This window comes from Trachypithecus francoisi, unplaced genomic scaffold (assembly GCF_009764315.1).
Source record: "Trachypithecus francoisi isolate TF-2019V2 unplaced genomic scaffold, Tfra_2.0 Lachesis_group14, whole genome shotgun sequence".
In the NCBI taxonomy this organism is placed as follows: domain Eukaryota; kingdom Metazoa; phylum Chordata; class Mammalia; order Primates; family Cercopithecidae; genus Trachypithecus; species Trachypithecus francoisi.
The window spans coordinates 60,412,361-60,434,758 of record NW_022681459.1 but is presented as its reverse complement, the minus strand read 5'-3'; the positions used below and the strand labels follow the sequence as shown (position 1 = coordinate 60,434,758).

General features: G+C 45.4%; 1 protein-coding gene across 1 annotated transcript in view; it reads left to right on the top strand.

Moving 5' to 3' along the window:
- Window positions 1-22,398, top strand: part of XRCC6 (X-ray repair cross complementing 6) — a 45,367-nt gene that overhangs the window by 2,522 nt on the left and 20,447 nt on the right. Inside the window, exons 3-6 of the mRNA XM_033233798.1 lie at window positions 4,642-4,754; window positions 12,268-12,406; window positions 12,671-12,925; window positions 13,747-13,930. Of these exons, the coding sequence (XP_033089689.1) occupies window positions 4,642-4,754; window positions 12,268-12,406; window positions 12,671-12,925; window positions 13,747-13,930 (691 nt within the window). The remainder of the gene's footprint in view (window positions 1-4,641; window positions 4,755-12,267; window positions 12,407-12,670; window positions 12,926-13,746; window positions 13,931-22,398) is intronic.

Here is a 22,398-nt window from a genome sequence, read left to right as displayed (position 1 = left end):
TCTTTGGCCAGCCTGTATCTGATTTCTTGTATTGTTGTAACAATGGTGCATATACATTTTTGCCATTTTAATTTACACCAGTCTTCCAAATATAATTTTAAACAAATGTACATAATTTTGTGTTCTACCTTTTTTTCTTACTGTTGTAGCATGGGTATATCTTTCCTTGCAAGTACATATATTTAATCTCTATAACTCCTTTTATTTATTTATTTATTTACTGAGACAGAGTCTCGCTCTGTTGCCCAAGCTGGAGTGCACTGGCTCAATCTTGGCTCACTGCAACCTCCGCCACCCCGGTTCAAGCTATTCTCCCATCTCAGCCTCCCGAGCAGCTGGGAACACAGGCGTGTGCACCACCACACCCGGCTAATTTTTGTATTTTTAGTAGAGATAGTGTTTCGCCATTGTTGGCCAGGCTGGTCTTGAACTCCTGGCCTTAGGTGATTTGCACACCTCGGCCTCCCAAAGTGCTGGGATTACAGGTGTGAGCCACCATGCCTGGCGTATAGCTCATTTTAAATATACCATGATTTGGCCGGGTGTGTTGGCTCACGTGTGTAATCCCAACACTTTGGGAGCAGATCACCTGAGGTCAGGGGTTCAAGACCAGCCTGGCCAACATAGCAAAACCGCGTCTCTACTAAGAGATGCAAAAATTAGTTGAGTCTGTGGTGACATGCACCTGTAGCCTCAGCTGCTCAGGAGGCTGAGGCACGAAAATTGCTTGAACCCAGGAGTCAGAGGCTACAGTGAACCAAGATTGCAACACTGCATTCCAGCCTGGGCGACAGAGTGAAACCCTATCTCAAAAAAATAAAATAGGGGTCGGGCGTGGTGGCTCAGGTCTGTAATCCCAGCACTTTGGGAGGCCGAGGTGGGTGGATCACGAGGTCAGGAGATCGAGACCATCCTGACTAACCTGGTGAAACCCCGTCTCTACTAAAAAAATACAAAAAGTTAGCCAGGCGTGGTGGCAGGTGCCTGTAGTCCCAGCTACTCTGGAGGCTGAGGCAGGAGAATGGCATGAACCCGGGAGGCGGAGCTTACAGTGAGCCGAGATCGCATCACTGCACTCCAGCCTGGGTGGCAGCAAGATTCCGTCTCAAACAAATAATAATAAAATAAAATAAACCAGGCATGGTGGTTTATGCCTGTAATCCTAGCACTTTGGGAGGCCAAGGCGGGTGGATCACCTGAAGTCAGGAGTTTGAGACCAGCCTGACCAACATGGTGAAACTCCATCTCTACTAAATGCAGAAAATTAGCTGGGCATGGTGGCACATGCCTGTAATCCCAGCTACTTGGAGATAACCAGACGTTATATACCTTTTTAGGAAAAAACACGTTACTTACAATAGAGTCATGCTGAAGAAAGAAAACCTGAATCTGATTAAGCCTCTCTAGGTCCTTAGTAGGAAGGACAGAGGACTATGTTAATCTGCACCAAAAGAGATCAATCAGCAGGCCCGGCAAGGTGGCTCATGCCTGTAATCCCAATACTTTGGGAGGCCGCCGCAGAGGATCGATCAAGCCCAGAAGTTCAAGGCTGCAGTAAGCTATGATTGCGCCACTGTGTTCCAGCCTGTGTGAGAGAACAAGACTCTGTTTGTAAAATGATTAATTCATTACTTTTATTTATTTATTTATTTGAGATGGAGTCTCTGTCGTCAGGCTGGAGTGCAGTGGCGTAGTCTCAACTCGCTGCAACCTCTGCCTCCTGGGTTCAAGCAATTCTCCTGCCTCAGCCTCCTTAGTAGCTGGAATTACAGGCATGCGCCACCACACACAGCTAATTTTTGTATTTTTAGTAGAGATGGGGTTTCACCATGTTGTCCAGGATGGTCTCAATCTCAACTTCGTGATACACATGCCTCGGCCTCCTAAGGTGGTGGGATTATAGGCATGAGCCACCGTGCCCTGCCATTTATTTATTTTTATTTTTTGTGAAACAGGGTCTCACTCTGTCACCCAGACTGGAGTGCAGTGGCGCAATCTTGGCTCACTGCAGCCTCCGCCTCCCGGGTTCAAGCAGTTCTTCTACCTCAGCCTCCCTAGTAGGTGGGATTACAGGCATGTGCCACCACACGCAGCTAATTTTTGTATTTTTAGTAGAGATGAGGTTTCACTGTGTTGTCCCAAATGGTCTCAATCTTTTGTCCTCATGATCCACAGGCCTTGGCCTCCCAAAGTGCTGGGATTACAGGTGTGAGCCACTGTGCCTGGCCAAAATAATTATTTATTTATTTTTGAGACGTAGTCTTGCTCTGTGGCCCAGGCTGGAGAGTAGTGGTGTGATCTCTGCTCACTGCAACCTCTGCCTCCCGGGTTCAAGTAATTCTCCTGCCTCACCCTCCTGATTAGCTGGGATTACAGGTGGGCACCACCATGCCTGGCTAATTTTTTTCTTTTTTTTTTTGAGATGGAGTCTCACTTGTCGCCAAGGCTGGAGTACAGTGGCGTGATCTCGGCTCACTGCAAGTTCCGCCTCCCGGGTTCATGCCATTCTCCTGCCTCAGCCTCCCGAGTAACTGGGACTACAGGCCCCTGCCACAACACCCAGCTAATTTTTTGTATTTTTAGTAGAGGCAGGGTTTCACCGTGTTAGCCAGGATGGTCTTGATCTCCTGACCTCGTGATCCGCCCACCTCAGCCTCCCAAAGTGCTGGGATTACAGACGTGAGCCACCGCGCCCGGCCTAATGTTTGTATTTTTAATAGAGATGGGGTTTCACCGTGTTAGCCAGGATGGTCTCTATCTCCTGACCTCGTGATCTGCCTGCCTCGGCCTCCCAAAGTGCTGGGATTACAGGTGTGAACCACCACACCCGGCGTAATGTTTGTATTTTCAGTAGAGACGGGGTTTCACCATGTTGACCAGGCTGGTGTTGAACTCCTGACCTCAAGTGATCCGCCTGGCTTGTTCTCCCAGAGTGTTGGGATTACAAACATGAGCCACTGTGCCCCACCTAATTAATTTTTTTAAAAAGGCAATCAGCAAAACCCAGAATGTGGATAAGTGTATAGTACAAAGCATCTTGGCTCTTCAGCAAATAAATTACAAGGGAAAAAGGAGAGGGTATCTGTAGATGAAGAGGCTTCAGAAACACTGTCAAAGCTAGTGTTTAGAAATGTAGTTTTGGAGGCCGGCCGCAGTGGCTCAAGCCTGTAGTCCCAGCACTTTGGGAGGCCGAGACGGGCGAATCACGAGGTCAGGAGATCGAGACCATCCTGGCTAACACGGTGAAACCCCGTCTCTACTAAAAAATACAAAAAACTAGCCGGGCGAGGTGTCGGGCGCCTGTAGTCCCAGCTACTCGGGAGGCTGAGGCAGGAGAATGGCGTAAACCCGGGAGGCGGAGCTTGCAGTGAGCTGAGATCTGGCCACTGCACTCCAGCCTGGGTGACACAGAGCGAGACTCTGTCTCCAAAAAAAAAAAAAAAAAAAGAATGTAGCTTTGGGTGATAAAATTATAAAGAAACGGGTGGGTGTGTGGTAGATCATGCCTATAATCTAGCTCTAGCCCAGGGCGGGCCTGGGTGCAGTGGCTCACGCCTGTAATCCCAGCACTTCGGGAGGCTGAGGTGGGTAGGTCACCTGAGGTCAGGATTTCAAGACCAACCTGGCCAACATGGTGAAACCCTGTCTCTCCTAAAAATATAAAATTAGCTGGGCGTGGTGGCGGGCGGCTATAATCCCAGCTACTAGGGAGGCTGAGGCAGGAGAATCACTTGACCCTGGGAGGCGGAGGTGGTAGTGAGCTGAGATCATGCCACTGTACTCCAACCTGGCAACAGAGCGAGACTCTGTCTCAAAAAAAAAAAAAAGTGGCCGGGCGCAGTGGCTCAAGCCTGTAATCCCAGCACTTTGGGAGGCTGAGACGGGTGGATCACGAGGTCAGGAGATCGAGACCATCCTGGCTAACATGGTGAAACCCCGTCTCTACTAAAAAATACAAAAAACTAGCCGGGTGAGTTGGCGGGTGCCTGTAGTCCCAGCTACTCGGGAGGCTGAGGCAGGAGAATGGCGTAAACCCGGGAGGCAGAGCTTGCAGTGAGCTGAGATCTGGCCACAGCACTCCAGCCCGGGCGACAGAGCGAGACTCCGTCTCAAAAAAAAAAAAAAAAAGAAAAAACAATAGAGGCCTAGGCGGAAGGATTGCCTGAGCTCAGAAGTTTGAGAACAGCCTGGGCAATGTATCACGATACCATCTCTACGGTACATTTAAAAAATTAGCTGGTCATGGTGGCATAACACCTGTAGTCCCAGTTACTCGGGAGGCTGAGGCAGGAGGATAGCTTGAGCCCAGGAGTTCAAGGTTGCAGTGAGCTATGATTGTGTGATTGTGTCACTGCACTCCAGCCTGGGTGATGGGAGTGAGACTGTATCTCCAAAAAAAAAAAAAAAAACGGTCAGGATATTGACTTTTGGGGGAGATGGGTGTTGTACTTGGGAAGGAATATAATTATGAGGAGTTTCTAGGGTGTCTGGCAAGACTCAATTTCCTGACATAGGTGGAGATTTTATGGTTGTCACTTTATAATAATTGATTAGGTTATACTTTATGGCCTTTGTTTGTTTTATATGGTAAACAAATACGAATACAAGGACAAACATTTTCTTCTACTTTTTTCTCCATAGGAGACTATAAATATTCAGGAAGAGATAGTTTGATTTTTTTGGTTGATGCCTCCAAGGCTATGTTTGAATCTCAGAGTGAAGATGAGTTGACACCTTTTGACATGAGCATCCAGGTAAGACTACCTTTTAATTTAAGACAAATTTAAAAACAGTATTGACCGGGCATGACTCATGCCTGTAATCTCAGTACATTGGGAGGCCGAGACGGGCAGATCACTTGAGCCTAGGGTTTTGAGACCAACCTGATAACGTGGAGAAACCCCATCTCTACAAAAATAAATAAATCATCCAGGTGTAGTGGTGCATACCTGTAGTCCTAGCTACTAGGGAGGCCGAGGCAAGAGGATTGCTTGAGCCCAGGAGATCAAGGCTGCAGTGAGCTGGGATTGTGCTGCTCACTGTACTCCAGCATGGGTAAGACAGCAAGACTGTCTCAAAAAAAAAAAGCCAAAAAAACACCACAAAAAAGAAGTAGGCGCCTCCTCTTGCAGAGATGAGAGTATAAAGGAAGAAGGGAAGTTCCCGCAGTTATAGTGTGGAAAAGAGTGAGTGATACTTGGGAGTTGACTACTACCTGTGGTTGGAGAAGATGGCTACAATAAAAAGGCAACTTCAATTTTAAAACAGGCACAGGACTTGAGAAGACATTTCTCCTGCCGGGCGTGGTGGCTCGTGTCTGTAATCCCAGCACTTTGGGAGGCGGAGGCGGGCGGATCATGAGGTCAGGAGTTTGAGACCAGGTTGGCCAACATGGTGAAACCCCGTCTCTGCTAATAATGCAAAAATAATTAGCCAGACATGGTGGTGCACTTCTGTAGTCCCAGGTACTCGGGAGGCTAAGGCAGGAGAATCTCTTAAACCCGGGAGATGGAGGTTGCGGTGAGCTGAGATTGTACCACTGCATTCCAGCTTGAGCAACAGAGTGAGACTGTCTCAAAGAAAAAAAAAAAGACAGGACATTTCTCCAAAGATACGCAGATGTCCAACAAGCACAGGAAAAGATACTCAGCATGTTTAGTCATTAGAGAAAGGCAAATGAAAATCATAATGAGCTACCACTCACACCCACTATATAAACAAACTAAAATTTAAAAAACACCAGCAGAAAATAAGAAGTGTTGGCAAGGCTGTGGAGAAATGGGTGTGATTGACTGTACCTGACCTGTTTTTGTTTCTTTAGAGGTTGTGTTTCATGTAACGTAAAATTAACCATTTGAAAGTATACAATTCAATGACACACATTCACAACGTTATGCAGCCACCACCTCTATCTTATTCCAAAACATTTTGAATGGCTAAACAGTAGCGTATGGATATACATTCCATGAAAAAGAATGAAGAATTGATACGTACTACAAAGTAGATGAACCTGGAAAGGATTATGCTAAGTGAAAGAAGCCAGATACTAAAAGTCAAATATTGTATGATTTCATTTGCATGAAATATCCAGAATAGGTAAGTTCTTAATGCAGAGTGGTGGTTGGTTACCTGAGGCACAGAGAAGAGATGAACGGGGAGCAACTGCTTAGTGGGTACTGGGTTTGCTTTTGGGGTGATGAAAATTTTTTGGAACTAGAGTTGGTAGTTGTACAACATTGTGAATGTTTGTGTGTGTATTTATTATTATTATTATTATTATTATTATTTTTTGAGACGGAGTCTCGCTTTATCGCCCAGGCTGGAGTGCAGTGGCGGGATCTCAACTCACTGCAGGCTCCGCCTCCCGGGTTTACGCCATTCTCCTGCCTCAGCCTCCCGAGTAGCTGGGACTACAGGCGCCCGCCACGTTGCCCGGCTAGTTTTTTGTATTTTTTAGTAGAGACGGGGTTTCACCGTGTTAGCCAGGATGGTCTCGATCTCCTGACCTTGTGATTCGCCCGTCTCGGCCTCCCAAAGTGCTGGAATTACAGGCTTGAGCCACCGTGTCCGGCCTTTATTGTTTTTTTGAGATGGAGTCTCACTGTCGCTCAGGCTGGAGTGCAGTGGCGCCATCTTGGCTCACTGCAAACTCTGCCTTCCGGGTTCATGCCATTCTCCTACCTTAGCCTCCGGAGTAGCAGGGACTACAGGTGCCTGCCACCATGCCCGGCTAATTTTTTGTATTTTTAGTAGAGATGGGGTTTCACTGTGTTAGCCAGGACGGTCCCGATCTCCTGAACTCGTGATCTACCCGCCTCGGCCTCCCAAAGTGCTGGGATTACAGGCGTGAGCCACTGCGCCCAGCCTTGTGTATTTATGCTTTTTAAAAATTTTTATTTATTTATGTATTTTTTTGAGCTAGAGTCTCGCTCCGTCGCCAGGCTGGAGTGCAGTGATGCAATTTTGGCTCACTGCAACCTCCAACTCCCTGATTCAGGCGATTCTCCTGCCTTAGCCTCTCGAGTAGCTGAGATTACAGGCATGCATCACCACGCCCAGCTAATTTTTGTATTTTTAGTAGAAACGGGGTTTCACCATATTGACCAGGATGATCTCGGACCGCTGACCTTGTGATCTGCTCGCCTCGGCCTTCCAAAGTGCTAAGATTGCAGGCGTGAGGCACTGCACCTGGCCTTGCTTTTTTTTTCGAGATGGTGTCCCACTATTGCTCAGGCTGGTTTGGAACTCCTGGGCTCAAGCAATCCACCCACCTCAGCCTCCTGAGTGACTGGGATTAAGGCATGTGCCACTATGCCTGGCACGTTGTGAATGTATTAAATACCTCTTAATTGTTCGCTTAGCAATGATTCATTTTTTTGGCCGGGCACGGTGGCTCAAGCCTGTAATCCCAGCACTTTGGGAGGCCGAGACGGGCGGATCACAAGGTCAGGAGATCGAGACCATCCTGGCTAACCCGGTGAAACCCCGTCTCTACTAAAAAATACAAAAAACTAGCCGGGCGAGGTGGCGGGCGCCTGTAGTCCCAGCTACTCGGGCTGGGACAGGAGAATGGCGTGAACCCAGGAGGTGGAGCTTGCAGTGAGCTGAGATCTGGCCACTGCACTCCAGCCTGGGTGACAGAGCGAGACTCCGTCTCAAAAAAAAAAAAAAAAAAAGAAATGATTCTTTTTTTATCTAAATTTCAGCTTAATTAAAAAGATTACTGCTTCTTTTGTGTACTTCATAGAGAAGAATTTTTGCAGATTTATTATATATCTCATGCCTCATAATTTTAGAATTTGGAACTAAACAGAAACTTTTCATGTTCTAATTTGTGTACAAATAGTTCTTGTAGGCAGGGTGTGGTGGCTCACGCCTGTAATCCCAGCACTTTGGGAGGCTGAGGTGAGCGAATCACTTGAGGTCAGGAGCTCGAGACCAGCTTGGCCAACATGGTGAAACTCTATTTCTACTCAAAATGAAAAATTAGCCAGGCATGGTAGTGCAGGCCTGTAGTCCCAGCTATTTGGGAGGCTGAGGTAGGAGAATTGTTTGAACTGTGGAGGTGGAGGTTGCAGTGAGCCAGGATCGTGCCACTGCACTCCAGCCTGGGTGACAGAGAGAGACTCCATCTCAAGAAAAAAAAAGAAATCGTTCTTATAGTTGGCAAACCAGAGTATCTTGCACCAAAAAAAAAAAAAAAAAAAGCTCAGTGTGGTGGTGTGCACCAGCTACTCAGGAGGCTGAGGTAAGAGGATTGCTTGAACCCAGGAGTTTGAGGCTGCACTGAGCTATGAATGTGCCAGTGAACCCTAGCCTGGGCAACAGAGTAAGACCCTGTCTCTTAAAAAAAAAAAAAAAAAGGCCGAGCACAGTAGCTCATACCTGTAATCCCAGTGCTTTGGGAGGCCAAGGTGGGCGAATCACGAGGTCAAGAGATCAAAACAATCCTGGCCAAAGTGGTGAAACCCCGTCTCTACTAAAAATACAAAAATTAGCTGGGTGTGGTGGTGAGTTCCTATAGTCCCAGCTACTCATGAGGCTGAGGCTGGAGAATCACTTGAACCTGGGAGGCGGAGGTTGCAGTGAGCCGAGATGGCACCATTGCACTCCAACCTGGGCGACAGAGCCATACTCCGTCTCAAAAAAAAAAAGTGTATGTGTAAAATAAAATAATAGAACCATGAATGAAAACAATCATTAATTTAAAATAGTTCTCAAACAGAATTACTTGCAGGGCATTAAAACAGACTACAGAACCTTGCCCCAGAATCAGAATTTCTGATTCTCTACATCTAGAATGGGACCAAGAATTTGCATTTCTAGTAAGTTGTCAGGTGATGCTGATGTTACTGATTTGGAGACCATCACTTTGAAGAGCAGTGCTTTAACCTGTTTTAGACCGTGAGCCTCTTTTTTTTTTTTTTTTTTTTTTTTTTTTTTTTGAGACGGAGTCTCGCTGTGTCGCCCAGGCTCGAGTGCAGTGGCGTGAACTTGGCTCACTGTAAGCTCCACCTCCTGGGTTCATGCCATTCTCCTGCCTCAGCCTCCCAAGTAGCTGGGACTATAGGTGCCCACCACCACTCCCAGCTAATTTTTTGTTTTTATTTTTTAGTAGAGGCAGGGTTTCACCATGTTAGCCAGGATGATCTTGATCTCCTGACCTTGTGATCTGCCCGCCTTGGCCTCCCAAAGTGCTGGGATTACAGGCTTGAGCCACCGCGCCCGGCCAACCGTGGACCTCTTTGAGGGTATGATGACAGCTACATACCTTCCCCTCAAAAAAGATAGTACTCACAGTTCTTTTTTATTTTTTATTTTTTTTGAGATGGAGTCTCACTCTGTCGCTGGGGCTGGAGTGCAGTGGCCAGATCTCAGCGCACTGCGAGCTCCGCCTCCCGGGTTCACGCCATTCTCCTGCCTCAGCCTCCCGAGTAGCTGGGACTACAGGCGCCCGCCACGTTGCCCAGCTAGTTTTTTGTATTTTTTAGTAGAGACGGGTTTTCACAGTGTTAGCCAGGATGGTCTTGATCTCGTGATCCGCCCGTCTCAGCCTCCCAAAGTGCTGGGATTACAGGCTTGAGCCACCGCGCCCGGCCTGTAATTTCAGAGAGTTAATGGAACCCTTGATGCCTGAAGACCTCAGAAGAAAATGTACTGTTAGGTAGCAAGGAAATGAGACATTCATAGATGAGCACAATTTGATAACCAATAATAAGTATTCAGTATTTGATAAGCAATAGAAAACATTTTTTGAAATTCTGTTTTAGTTTTTTTTAATTTTTAGAACCTAGAAGGAGCCCTTACCAAATTCTTTTAAAAGTTTGTAGACTCCTCAGAGTAGATTTTTTTTTTTGTTTTGAGATGGAGTCTTGCTCTGTCCACCAGGCTGGAGTGCAAGTGGCGTGATCTTGGCTCACTGCAAGCTCTGCCTCCCGGGTTTACGCCATTCTCCTGCTTCAGCCTCCTGAGTAGCTGGGACTACAGGTGCCCACCACCGCGCCCGGCTACTTTTTTGTATTTTTAGTAGAGACGAGGTTTCACCGTGTTAGCCAGGATGGTCTCGATCTCCTGAACTTGTGATCTGCCCGCCTCGGCCTCCCAAAGTGCTGGTATTACAGACGTGAGCCACCGCGCCCGGCCTCCTCAGAGTAGATTAAAATATTTATGGAAAAGACTACTTGCCATGTGGATTGTTGTCAATGACTAGCTATAGGACACATTCTGCATTTAAGGAGAGAATAGCTGTGGACGAAGGCCAGCTGGAGCTCAGGCAGGACATGGAGGGGATCACCATGGTTGGTTTATTCCTCAGCTTTGCAGGTTCCAAAACTTAAATTTTTTTTTTTTTTTTTTGAGACAGGGTCTCGCTCTGTCACCTAGGCTGGAGTACAGTGGCATGGTCTCTGCCCACTGCAGCCTTGACCTCCTGTGCTCAGGTGATCCTCCTGCCTCAGCATCCCTAAGTAGCTGAGTAGTTGGGACTACAAGCACGTGCATGCCCAGCTAATTTTTTTGTTTTTTGTAGAGACATTGTTTTGCCCTGTCGCCCAGGCTGGTTTCAGACTTCTGTAGCAATCCGCCTGTGTTGACCTCCCAAGGTTTTGGGATTACAGGTGTGAGCCACTGTACTTGGCCTCAAGACATAATTTTGTTAGTGCTCCAGAATTAAATAGGCCCCTAGAACTGATGAACTTTTTTTTTTTTTTTTCCTTCTTTTGAGACAGAGTCTCACTCTGTCACCCAGGCTGGAGTGCAGTGGCATAATCTCAGCGCACTGCAACCTCCACCTCCTGAGTTCAAGCGATTCTTCTGCCTCAGCCGTCTGAGTAGCTAGGATTACAGGCACATGCCACCACACCCAACTGATTTTTGTGTTTTTAGTAGAGATGGAGTTTCACCATGTTGGTCAGAATGGTCTTGAACCCCTGACCTCGTCATCCACTCGCCTTGGCCTCCCAAAGTGCTGGGATTATGGGCGTGAGTCGCCATGCCCGGCTGAACTGACAAACTCTTACAAGACCTGATTTACCAGATGCTGACATTAGTTTATCTGAGGGATAGACCTTTCCTGTTACTGGAATACTGATGTCTTTAACTGTGTGGTTAAGCAATTTCATTTCAAGGATGCTCTTACTGGTAGTTACTGACTTATTTTCAGGTCACATATACTTAAGCATTGTAATTATTTTATGTAGTCATCCCTTGTTATTGAGGGAATTGGTTCCAGGACTCCCTGTGGATTCCAAAATCTGAGAATGCCCAAGTCCCTTAAATAAAATGGCATGGTATTTGCATATAACCTACACACATCCTCCGCTGTATTTTAAGTCATCTCTAGGCTACTCATACTACCTAATACAATGCCTATGCATCACTTCATTCACGTGGGTTCATTGTAGTACTTGACACATGGCAAATTCAGGTTTTGCTTTTTGAAACTGTGGAATTTCTTTGTTTTTCCTGAATATTTGAGATTTGAGGTTGGTTGAATACATAGATGCAGAACTAGCAGATATGGAGGGCCATCTGTATATATAAACTCTGTTTCCTGATACCAGGGTACTTGAAAGATCACATGATATCTCCAAATTCAGCCAGTTAAGTAAGTGACATCAGTAGGACTCAACTCCAGGTTTTCTGATTCCAATGCTTGGCTTTCCCCCAACTCCCATAGCACAGTTTCCTCCCTCTGATACTTTTCTTTTTTCTTTAGACAGTGTCTCACTCTGTTGCCCAGGCTGGACTGTAGTGGTGCGATCTCTGCTTACTGCAGCCTTCACCTCCAGGGGTCAAGCGATTTTTCACCTCTGTCTCCCAAGTAACTGGGACCCTGTGCCACCATACCCAGCTAATTTTTTTGTTTTTTGTTTTGTAGAGATGGAGTCTCACTATGTTGTCCAGGCTGGTCTCAAACTCCTGGGCTCAAGTGACTCTCCCACCTCGGCCTCCCAAAGTACTGGGATTACTACAGATGTGAGCCACTGTGCCTGACCTGAATATACATATTATTAATTCTCTGATTTCTATGGCAGGGACTGCTTATACTTCTGATGTATACTTACTGCATTCTGGTTTTTGTTAAAATTTGATATTTATGTCCATTACTCTCACTGATTCATTACTCCTGAAGGTAGGGGTCATGCCGTATTTTAGTGCCATGTACAAATTCAGCAAATATATTTTGAGCAACTAATAGGTACTGAGCACTTATGGAGCTTACATTTAATGGTAAGTAAATATTAATTGAATTTTTATTTTTTTCAGTGTATCCAAAGTGTGTACATCAGTAAGATCATAAGCAGTGATCGAGATCTCCTGGCTGTGGTGTTCTATGGTACCGAGAAAGACAAAAATTCAGTGAATTTTAAAAATATTTACGTCTTACAGGAGCTGGATAATCCGGGTCAGTAATATTCTAAGATCAGCTTTTCCCTTATATATGAGAATGTCAGTACTCTGAACAAAGAGGAGTGTGGAGAAAGAAGCAAGTTACATCTTGTCTAGGAGTTTGCTTTCCTGCATAAGGGGACCTTGCTCGATGTGGACTTTGTTAAATGGGTTAAACAGCTCTGGGGTGAGAAAGGATCCTTCTGTTAGCCTTGTGGTAAAGGCAACCACTGACATTCTTCTGATTTTTCCTTCCATTTGACTCCCTGCCTCTGATCAGGTGCAAAACGAATTCTGGAGCTTGACCAGTTTAAGGGGCAGCAGGGACAAAAACGTTTCCAAGACCTAATGGGCCACGGATCTGACTACTCACTCAGCGAAGTGCTGTGGGTCTGTGCCAACCTCTTTAGTGATGTCCAATTCAAGATGAGTCATAAGAGGATCATGCTGTTCACCAATGAAGACAACCCCCATGGCAATGACAGTGCCAAAGCCAGCCGGGCCAGGACCAAAGCCGGTGATCTCCGAGATACAGGTGGGCATATTTTCCTGTTCTCTTAAATTGGCACTTAATTGTTGTTGTTGTTGTTGTTTTAGGGGTTCAGGAGTCTTGGCTCAGCCTCAGCCTCCAAAGTAACTGTGACTATAGGCATGTGCCATTGTGCCTAGTGCAGTTTTATTGCTTTCTGTGTACCTGACTTCAAGCATTTGCTTTTTACCATTTAGAGTAAAATGAAAAAATAAAGTGAAGCCAGGAGAAGACACCTGTGTAACATTGACACTGCAGATGGCCATACCATTAGCTATCTGAAGGACTCCGTCAGAACAAGATTGTGTTGCCTTTTTTTTTTTGAGACGGAGTCTCACTGTGTCGCCCAGGCTGGAGTGCAGTGGCACAATCTTGGCTTACTGCAACCTCCGCCTTCCAGGTTCAAGTGATTCACCTACCTCAGCCTCCCAAGTAGCTGGAATTACAGGCATGAGCCACCGTGCCCAGCTAATTTTTGTATTTTTAGTAGAGATGGGGTTCACCACGTTGACCAGGCTGGTCTCGAACTCTGAACCGCAGATGATCCACCACCTGACCCTCCCAAAGTGCTGGGGATTACAGATGTGAACCACTGCGCCTGGCCAGTTGTATTGGCTTTAATATTACCATGAATGGTGATTATTTGAAAAGTTGTCTGAAGTCATTATGGCAGTTGATTTCCTTAGCCACTTTCTCTAAGTCCTGAAAATGTTAGTAGTCTAATTTTCAGGGAGCTTTTAAATGCATGTTTCAGTTTTAACTTGAAGAACTTCTCACTTGCTAAAAATTGTTTTTTCCTCCCTCACTTTTGTTTACCCTTGCAACAGGCATCTTCCTTGACTTGATGCACCTGAAGAAACCTGGGGGCTTTGACATATCCTTGTTCTACAGAGATATCATCAGCATAGCAGAGGATGAGGACCTCAGGGTTCACTTTGAGGAATCCAGCAAGCTAGAAGACCTGTTGCGGAAGGTTCGCGCCAAGGAGACCAGGAAGCGAGCACTCAGCAGGTGTGCACTCAGCCCGGGTCAGCTGCCTACACTGCCCTTATAGCAGAAGCAGGCTGGGCGCAGTGGCTCACACCTGTAATTCCAACACTTTGGGAGGCCAAGGCGGGTGGATTGCTTGAGCCTAGGAGTTTGAGATCAGCTTGGGCAACATGGCAAGATCCTCTCTCTACCTGGGGGAAAAAAAAAAAATCAGAAGCAATGCACTGCTACACATCCCTTAACAAACCAGAAGCAATACATTGCTTTGACCTGCCTGGCTACTTAACTCAACTGTGCCACTGCCTCATTGTATTCCTCTAAAACACTTGCTTCATTTCAGGATAGCAGAAGCAATTTGCTGCTTTATCTCTGTCAAGAGCTGGCATGATATTTCTCAAATAACACAGCCCTCCATTTCCTGGGGGTAAACAGTTATGGTCTAAGAGTATCCTCAGCTGTACTCACTAGCACAGTAATGTGTTAATTAATCATGGGGATACCTTCTTAGAATTGCATCATTAGACTATTTTGTCATTGTGCAAACATGGAGGGTATTTCACACACCCAGAGAGTACAGCCTACTACATACCTGGGCTATGTGGTTAGCCTATTGCTCTTAGGCCACAAACCTGTATAGCATATTACCATACTGTTTACTGTAGGCAATGGTATTTGTGTATCTAAATATATCTAAAGGTATAGAAAAGATACAATAAAATTCTGATACAGGCCAGACGCGGTGGCTCACGCCCTGCAATCACACACTTTGGGATGCCGAGGCGGGTGGATCACGAGGTCAAGAGATCGAGACCATCCTGGGCTACATGGTGAAACCTCGTCTCTACTAAAAATGCAAAAATTAGCTGGACGTGGTGATGTGTGCCTGTAGTCCCAGCTACTCAGGAGGCTGAGAATTGCTTGAACCCGGGAGGCAGAGGTTGCAGTGAGCCAAGATCATGCCACTGTACTTCAGCCTGGTGACAGAGTGAGACTCCCTCTCAAAAAAAAAAGGAAATATGGTATAAAGATAAATGGTATACCTGCACAGGGCACTTAATATGAATGGAACTTACAAGACTGGAAGTGGCTCTGGGTGAGTAGTGAGTGAATGTGAAGGCCTAGGACATGACTGCATACTTTTATATAACTGGCAGCACAGTAGGTTTGTTTACACAGCATCATTACAGATGCACGAGTGATGCCTTGTGTGACAAACTTACGACAACTATGATGTCAGTAGTGATAGGAAATTTTGAGCTCCATTATCATCTTAAGAGACCATCATTGTATATGTGCCCCATTGTTGACCAAAATGTTAGTGGCACATGAGTGTGCATTGTTTGCTTTATTCTTCTCTGTAAATTGGGGACAATAATACCTGCCTCATTAGGTTACTATGAAGAGTTAATGAAGAGCACTTAGAAAACAGAGCCTGTTAGGGAGCAAAAACTCATAAATGTTAGTTATTATCATTGTTGTTAAAATTGTGTCGTTCTGATTTTTTTTTTTTTTTGAGACGGAATCTCACTCTGTCGCCCAGGCTGGAGTGCAGTGGCGCGATCTCGGCTCACTGCAAGCTCCGCATCCCGGGTTCACGCCATTCTCCCGCCTCAGCCTCCCGAGTAGCTGGGACTACAAGCACCTGCCATCACACCTGGCTAATTTTTTGTATTTTTAGTAGAGATGGGGTTTCACCATGTTAGCCAGGATGGTCTCGACCTCCTGACCTCGTGATCCACCCGCCTCGACTTCCCAAAGTGCTGGGATTACAGGTGTGAGCCACTGCACCCAGCCTCTGATTTCTTATAAACCTGAGACCAATAGAAACCAGATTGCTAGATTCTTTTTTTTTTTTGGGAGACAGTCTTACCCTGTTGCCCAGACTGGAGTGCAGTGCGGTCTCGGCTTACTGCAAGCTCTGCCTCCTGTGTTCATGCCATTCTCCTGCCTCAGCCACCTGAGTAGCTGGGACTACAGGCGCCTACCACCACATCCGGCTATTTTTTTTGTATTTTTACTAGAGACGGGGTTTCACCTTGTTAGCCAGGATGGTCTTGATCTCCTGACCTCATTATCCGCCTGCCTCGGCCTCCCAAAGTGCTGGGATTACAGACTTGAGCCACCGCGCCCGGCCTAGATTCTCTAAAGAGAGCCTTGATATTAGAATCCTAAAGGTTCCACAGTGTTTCCTCCTAAAGACCTTCAGCCTTTTATTTATTAAGAGACAGAGTCGGCCGGGCCAAAAAAAAAAAAGAGACAGAGTCTCGCTCTTGCCCAGGCTGGAGTATAATGGCGCCATCACAGCTCACCGCAGTCCACAACTCCTGGGCTCAAGCAGTCTTCTTGCAGTCTTCCTGTCTCAGCCTCCCAAGTAGCTTTTTTGTAGGCTTGGGGCTCTTGGTATGTTACCCAGTCTGGTCTCAGACTCCTGGCATCAAACGTTCCTCCTCAAGCTTTCATTCTGGACTGGTTTCCTCAGTATAGGCGTCCATGACCTTTGGTAACTTCAAGCAGTTTTAAGAGTTTACTGACAATTCTACCAGAAAATCCAAGAAGTTTTTTTTCAGGATACCTCGGATCACTCGTTGCCACAGTTGTAATGTTGTCATTGTTCTCCTTTTCCTCTTGGGAACTATTTTTCTTTCCTCAGACAAATATCTTGTCACCTCTTCACCTGTCTTGAAATGGTGCGATGTTCATACTACAGTTTCAAAGTCTATTGCACATTTGGTGGAGATGGATGGGAGGATAAAAAGTGGGTAAATGTAGGCCCTGTTGTCAGATTGTTGGATTCTAGTCCTGGTCCCTTCGCTATGTGACCTGACTTCTCTGAGCCTTAGTAAAATGGGAGCAAAAAATGGTACCTCCCTGGCCAGGTGCAGTGGCTCATGCCTGTAATCCCAGCATGTTAGTAGGCCAAGGCAGGGGGATTGCTTGAGTCCAGAAGCTAGACCAGCCTGGGCAACCCAGGGAGACCCTGTCTCTATTTATTAAAAAATAGAGAATTAAAAAATTGTACCTTCGTATAGGATTGCCATGAGCATTAAATGAGATAACCTAGGCATAGTGCTTGGCACGTGGTAATTAATGATAAGTGTTAGCTGTTCTTATTTTGTGGAAGACTCATTATAGGATGGCTACTTGATATAAATAATAATAACTGGAATTGTTTGAGAACTAACAATGCCTTAGGTCTAAGGCCTAGAAAATTATTAAATTTACGCTTTTTAAAAAATTTTTAATTTTTGTGGGTACATGGTAGGTGTATATATTTATAGGATTCATGAGATATTTTGATACAGGCATGTAATGCATAGTAATTATATCAGCATAGATGGGTTATCTGTCACCTTAAGCATTAATCCTTTGTATTATAAGCAATCTGATTGTACTCCTTTAGTTATTTTAAAATGTATTATTATTGACTTTAGTCACCCTAATCTGCTCTAAAATACTAGATCTTACTCATTCTTTCTATTTTTTTGTACTCATTAACCATCCCCACTGTCCCATCCCTACCCCCTTACCCTTCACAGCCTCTGGTAACCATCATTTTCTCTTTTTTTTTTTTTTTTGAGGCGGAGTCTCGCTCTGTCACCCGGACTGGAGTGCAGTGGCCAGATCTCAGCTCACTGCAAGCTCTGCCTCCCGGGTTTATGCCATTCTTCTGCCTCAGCCTCCCGAGTAGCTGGGATTACAGGCGCCCGCCACCTCGCCCGGCTAGTTTTTGTATTTTTAGTAGAGACGGGGTTTCACCGTGTTAGCCAGGATGGTCTTGATCTCCTGACCTCGTGATCCGCCCGTCTCAGCCTCCCAAAGTGCTGGGATTACAGGCTTGAGCCACCGCGCCCGGCCGTAACCATCATTTTCTATGTCCATGAGTTCAATTGCTTTACTTTTTATCTCCCAGAAATAAGTTAAAACGTTCAAAGTTTGTCTTTCTCTGCCTGGCTTATTTCACTTAACAAAGTGAAACAGCATTGCATAGTGAATGCAACAACATTCATGTTGTTACCAATGACAGGATCTCTTTTTTTTTTTTTTTTTTTTTTTTTGAGTCTAAGTCTTGCTCTTGTCGTCCAGGCTGGAGTGCAATGGCGTGATCTTGGCTCACTGCAACCAACCTCTGCCTCCTGGATACAAGCAGTTCTCCTGCAGCCTCCCGAGTAGCTAGGATTACAGGCATGTGCCACCACACCGAACTAATTTTATATTTTTAGTAGTGACGGTTTCACTGGGTTGACCAGGCTGGTCTCTAACGCTTGACATCAGGTGATCCACCTGCCTCGGGAATCTCCTTTTTTATGGCTGAATAGTACTCCATTGTACTACACTTTCTTTATCCATTCCTCTTTTGATGGACACTTAGGTTGCTTTCAAACCTTGGCTATTGTGAATAGGGCAGCAGTAAACATGGGAGTGCAGATATCTCTGATATACAAATTTCCTTTCTTAGGGGTGTATACCTAGCAGTGGGATTGCTGGATCATACGTAGTTTTCTTTTTAGTATTTTCAGGAACCTCCAACCGTTTTAACTGAAGTGGAATGATACCAGATTAAGAGTTTTTTCCTGTAGAGTTTGGGTTCCTTACATATTTTGGTTATTAATCCCTTGTCAGATGGATAGTGTCCAGATATTTTCTCTTCTATTTGTTGATCATTTCCTTTATTGTGCAGAAGCTTTTTAACTTGATGTGATCCTATTTGTTCGTTTTTGCTTTGGTTACCTATGTTTGTGGTGTATTACTTAAGAAATCTTTGCCAAGCACAGTGTGCTGGAGAATTTCCCGGTGTTTTATTTTTAAATTTTTTAAAATTTATTTTTAGAGATGGGGTCTCACTCTGTTGGCAGGCTGGTCTTGAATTCCTGAGTTCAAGCAATCCTCCCGCCTTGGTCTCCCAGAGTGCTGAGATTACAGGCCTGAGCCACAGTGCCTGGCTGAATTTCTCCAGTGTTTTATTTTAGCAGTTTCATAGTTTGAGGTCTTTTTTTTTTTTTTTTTTTTTGAGACGGAGTCTCGCTCTGTCGCCCGGGCTGGAGTGCAATGGCCGGATCTCAGCTCACTGCAAGCTCCGCCTCCTGGGTTCCCGCCATTCTCCTGCCTCAGCCTCCCGAGTAGCTGGGACTACAGCCGTCCGCCACCTCGCCCGGCTAGTTTTTTGTGTTTTTTAGTAGAGACGAGGTTTCACCGTGTTAGCCAGGATGGTCTCGATCTCCTGACCTCGTGATCCGCCCGCCTCGGCCTCCCAAAGTGCTGGGATTACAGGCTTGAGCCACCGCGCCTGGCCAATAGTTTGAGGTCTTAGAGTTAAGTCTTTAATACGTTTTGACTTGATTTTTGTAGAGAGATAGGGGTATAGTTTCATTCTTCTGTATATAGATACCCAGTTTTCCCAGCACTGTTTATATTACAGAGACTTGCCTTTCTCCGATGTATATTCTTGGCACCTTTGTCAAAAAGTGTTTGAGGAGTTTGAGGTTACTCTGCATGAGTTCACTGTAGATGAATGGACTTGTTTTGAGTTCCCTATTCTGTTCAGTTAGTCTGTGTGTCTGCTTTTATGCCAGTACCGTGCTCTTTTGGTTATTATAGTTCTGTAATTTGAAGTCAGGTAATGTGATTCTTCCAGTTTTGTTCTGTTTGCTTAGCGTAGGTTTGACTTCTGGATTTTGTGGTTCCACATACATTTTAGGATTGTTTTGTCTATTTCTGTGAAGCATGTCATTGGTATTTTGATAGGGATTGAATTGAGTTTGTAGATTGGTTGGGTAGTATGGGCATTTTAACAATATTTAAACTACTATAGCAATCTACAGAGTGAGACCCTGTCTACAAAAAAAAAAAAAGTTACTTTTGAAGATTGTGCAGTTTTGTAATTGGTTGCATTTATCGTCAGCTCTCCTTCAAGCAGCCTTTAGACACTGATTTTCACATCTAAGAAGCCACCAAATGGTTGATGATGTTAGTAATGCGTCTGTTACCAACACTCATCTGTGAGTCACATCATGCATTTCCAAGTTGATCTGAAAGTATGTTAGGTACTTGCCCCAGGAACCAAAATTTCTATTTACGGCTCTGCTCAAAACGAGTGTTCTCTCCACAGTGTGAACCTGTATACCTTTGAACTAGACAGACACTTGTTTAAATATGTTCTCTTCTTAAAATACTGCTAGGTGTTCCACAACAGTGAAGATTTGATTATTGGAGACTTTTCTTCTTTTCTGATAAAAGAGTTAAAGCTGGCCGGGTGTGGTGGCTCATGCCTGTAATCCCAGCACTTTGGGAGGCCAAGATGGGCAGATCACGAGGTCAGGAGTTCGAGACCAGCCAGACCAACATGGTGAAACCCTGGCTCTACTAAAAATACAAAAATTAGCCGAGTGTGGTGGTGCACGCCTGTAGTCCCAGCTACTTGGGTGGCTGAGGCAGGAGAATCACTTGAACTCAGGAGGCCGAGGTTGCAGTGAGCCAAGATTACACCACTGCACTCCAGCCTGTGCGACAGAGTGAGACTCTGCCTCAAAAACAAAACAAAAAAAAGTATTAAAAAGCTGTAAATTTGTCTCTGAGCATGGCTTTAGTTGCATCCTATACATTTTGATATATTGTGTTTTTACTTTCATGCAGTTCAAAATAATTTTAAATTTTCTGGCTGGGCGTGCTGGCTCATGCCTATAATCCCAGCACTTTGGGAGGCCAAGGCGGGTGGATCACCTGAGGACAGTAGTGCAAGACTAGCCTCGCCAACATGGCAAAGCCCTGTCTCTACTAAAAATACAAAAATTAGCCAGGTGTAGTGGTGGGCACCTGTAATCCCAGCCACTCAGGAGGCTGAGGCAGGAGAATCACTTGAACTCGGGAGGCGGAGGTTGCAGTGAGCCGAGATTGCGCCACTGCACTCCACCCTAGATGACAGAGTGAGACTCCATCTCAAAAAAAAAGAAAAAGAAAAAATTAGCTGGGCGCGGTGGCACGTGCTTGTAGTCCCAGCTACTTAGGAGGCTGAGGCAGGAGAATCTTGAACTCAGGAGGCGGAGGTTGCAGTGAGCCAAGATTGTGCCACTGTGCTCCAGCCTGGGCGACAGAGCGAGACCCTGTCTCAAAAAAAAAAAAAAATTTTTTTCCTTGTGATTTCTTCTTGGGTTTTTTATAAGTATATTGTTTAATTTTCAAATATTTGAGATTTTCCCAGATTTCTTTGTGTTGTGGACCTCTAACTTAGCTCCATTGTGGTTAAGGAACATACTTTATGGAATTTCAGTCTTTTTCCATGTATTGAGACTTGTTTTGTGGCCCATCATGTGGTCTCTCCTAGAGAATGTTCTGTGTGCTTGAGAAGAATGTGTATCATAGGTTATTTTATGTTCTTTTTTTCCCCATAAGTATTTTTTGCATATTGTAAATATATTTGTACATTGTTACTATTTCAGAACACATTTTCTTTTTTTGGAGACAGAGTCTTGGTCTGTTGTCCCAGTCTGCAATGCAGTGGCACGATCTTGCCTCACTGCAACCTCTGCCTCCTGGGTTCAAGCAATTCTCCTGCCTCAGCCTCCCTAGTAGCTGGGACTACAGACGCACACCGCCATGCCTGGCTAATATTTTTTTGTACTTTAGTAGAGACGGAGTTTCACCATGTTGCCCAGGCTGGTCTTGAACTCCTGAGTTCAGGCAATCCGCCCCCCTCAGCCTCCCAAAGTGCTAGGACTGCAGGCATGAGCCACTGCGCCCAGCCTGCAGAACACATTTTCAAGAGGTCCTGTTGCTGCTTAGGATGCAATATGTCGTGATGGAAAAGTACATGAGCTTTGAAACAGGGATACTTGAGTTTGAATATGGATTTTTATTAATTGTCTGTCCTTGGGCAAGTCATGTAACTTCTCAGAGCCCTCATTTATAGAAGATCAACAATAAGGTTCTTGAGTGGCAAGCAGTAAAAACTGACCTTGAGCTGGGCGCTGTGTCTCACGCCTGTAATCCTAGCACTTTGGGAGGCCAAGGCGGGCAGATCACCTGAGGTCAGGAGTTCAAGGCCAGCCTGACCAACATGGAGAAACCTGTCTCTACTAAAAATACAAAATTAACCCGGCATGGTAGCAGGCAGCCTGTAATCTCAGCTACTCAGGAGGCTGAGGCGGGAGAATCACTTGAACCCAGGAGGCGGAGGTTGCAGTGAGTGAAGATCATGCCATTGCACTCCAGCCTGGGCAACAAGGGCAAAATTACATCTAAAAAAAAACCAAAAAAACAAAACTGACCTTGACTAATTTCAGCATATTAGTCAAATAGTTCTAGGAATCTACATAGCAGGAACTAATGACAGTGTCTTCAGGGTGCCATTATGAGAAGAAAGTATCTTCTCCAATCGTGTCCTTTATCAGCCACTGCTCAGAGACCCCAACTCTCAGATGAGAAGGTCCTGTGGCCTTCTCCAGGGTCGGATATACTCACCACTTGGCCAGAAGAAGGCATAGCAACTTGACTTT